The following is a 1,696-nucleotide window of genomic DNA, read 5'->3' on the forward strand; positions in this document are numbered from 1 at the left end:
ATTTACTTTGATATTTACACGATACTTAGAATTTACCTACGCGTTTATTTACTCTAAGGCGTTAACATCGCCTTAATAGACCGAATCCTACAAAGCCCACGCCCAATCAGTCGCCAACAGCATCGGGACCACCGCGCTCTTTCAAGTACGCCCATTATATCGCCTCGTGGCCCTTTACCTAAAACATAAAACTCAGAATTTGATAATCCTGGGTTTTGGGTTTTAGATTGGCTATTTTGATAATCTGATCCATGGATGCTGCAGTCCTCCAACTTTGTACTTCAGGGCCTGTGAAGGTGTGGAAAGTGGCATTTTGCAATACTATATTATCTAGAGGTTTGTGTTTTTGTACAGGGAAAAACTTGTCCCTTAGTGAGTTAAGATGAAAAACCTGCCACCATTATCTATTCATACTGTGCTATGACGGGAGTCCTCGACCACGCTCATCGGAGTCAGTATTGACCTGTGCTCTCGGTTGATCTCAACTTGGCTTGGGAAAATGTATATCAACGGGGGCTCTACAACCGAGTATTTGGTCCTTATTCCTCTGGTTTGTGGGCGGAGCATTCTTCAAGGTGAGAAAAGTAAGGGTGTCCTTCGGTGTCAGGAAACTTGGTTTGAGTTCCCCGCCTCGTACGCTTCCAGTTGCTCGATGATCGCTCATCAGTACTCGTGGTACGCTGTCGGTATAGTGTAAGAATATCAGCATCTGCGATGTCTGATTCATGCGTTCAGGTACGCTCCCCATCTGTCCATTGTAGTAGGTAGTCCTGGGCTCCATCACCTTGTGTGGATAGTTTGTGGTCAAGTATCGAGGAGAACTGAGTCTCTTCTGATGGTTGTACTTGACTGTTGGGGTGAATTCCACGCCCGCGATGGTCTTCTTGACTAGTCCGATTAATTCATCACTGGCCGAGTTAGGATATTCCAGGTCTTTAGTCTTATCAAGGATACAGACAAAATACTCATGGCCCTCCTTGCGTGCTGTCTTGTATGGTCCTCCGTATGGTGCTGTCATTTCATTCATTTCACCTGGGTAACGAACCATTACAATGTCCCCTTCCTGGGAGTGTACGTACTTCTTTTGGTATTTTCGGACATATGCCGCGCGCATCTTTTCTTGATATTGTGCAACATTTGCATATAGTTGTGGTCGAATTGACTCTTCTAGATGTGTCAGTCGTGTTTCCCACGACACAGTTGTACCAGGTGCATTGACTGGTGGTGTTAGAGTGCAATGTAGTAGACTTTAAATAAAGTGCAAATGTATGTATTTATTTCTGACCTCACCTTTGGTTTTATACCTAAGGTATTTGTGCTAGTGTTCAGCCGCTTGAGCTGGCCAGGGTAAAAACTCATATGGTCAGTATGAGAAACCTTATGCAGAACACTTTAACACTTCGATGCTTTTCTATTTCAACTTCTCTGCAACTAAATCTCACGCAGATCACATGATGCCTTTCCGCATAGGTTGTGACTCACATAAAACCGCAGCTATTATTAGAATGTTGCGGTTGACAGGCTTAATCCACTCTCGGGAATCGGATGAGAAACTTAATTTGCTCTCGGAAGTCGGGGAGTAATTTAAGCAACTTGATTAGCTCTCGGGAGTGAACTAACTCTGATGACTTCCTTAAATCAAAGATGGTTTCTTGCTGTAAAATCTGGCCTGAAACCTGTAGTCTCTCACTCCCCC

General features: G+C 44.2%; 1 protein-coding gene across 1 annotated transcript; it reads right to left on the minus strand.

The window, feature by feature from the left end:
* Positions 1–481: 481 nt before the first annotated feature.
* Positions 482–1,114, minus strand: SARC_11326 (hypothetical protein; the record flags this gene model as incomplete). Its single annotated transcript, XM_014294592.1, has 1 exon — positions 482–1,114. One exon carries the CDS (start codon positions 1,112–1,114, stop codon positions 482–484), a length of 633 nt encoding a protein of 210 aa, XP_014150067.1.
* Positions 1,115–1,696: the final 582 nt, after the last annotated feature.

Source organism: Sphaeroforma arctica (genome assembly GCF_001186125.1).
Source record: "Sphaeroforma arctica JP610 unplaced genomic scaffold supercont1.1631, whole genome shotgun sequence".
NCBI classification, from domain to species: domain Eukaryota; class Ichthyosporea; order Ichthyophonida; genus Sphaeroforma; species Sphaeroforma arctica.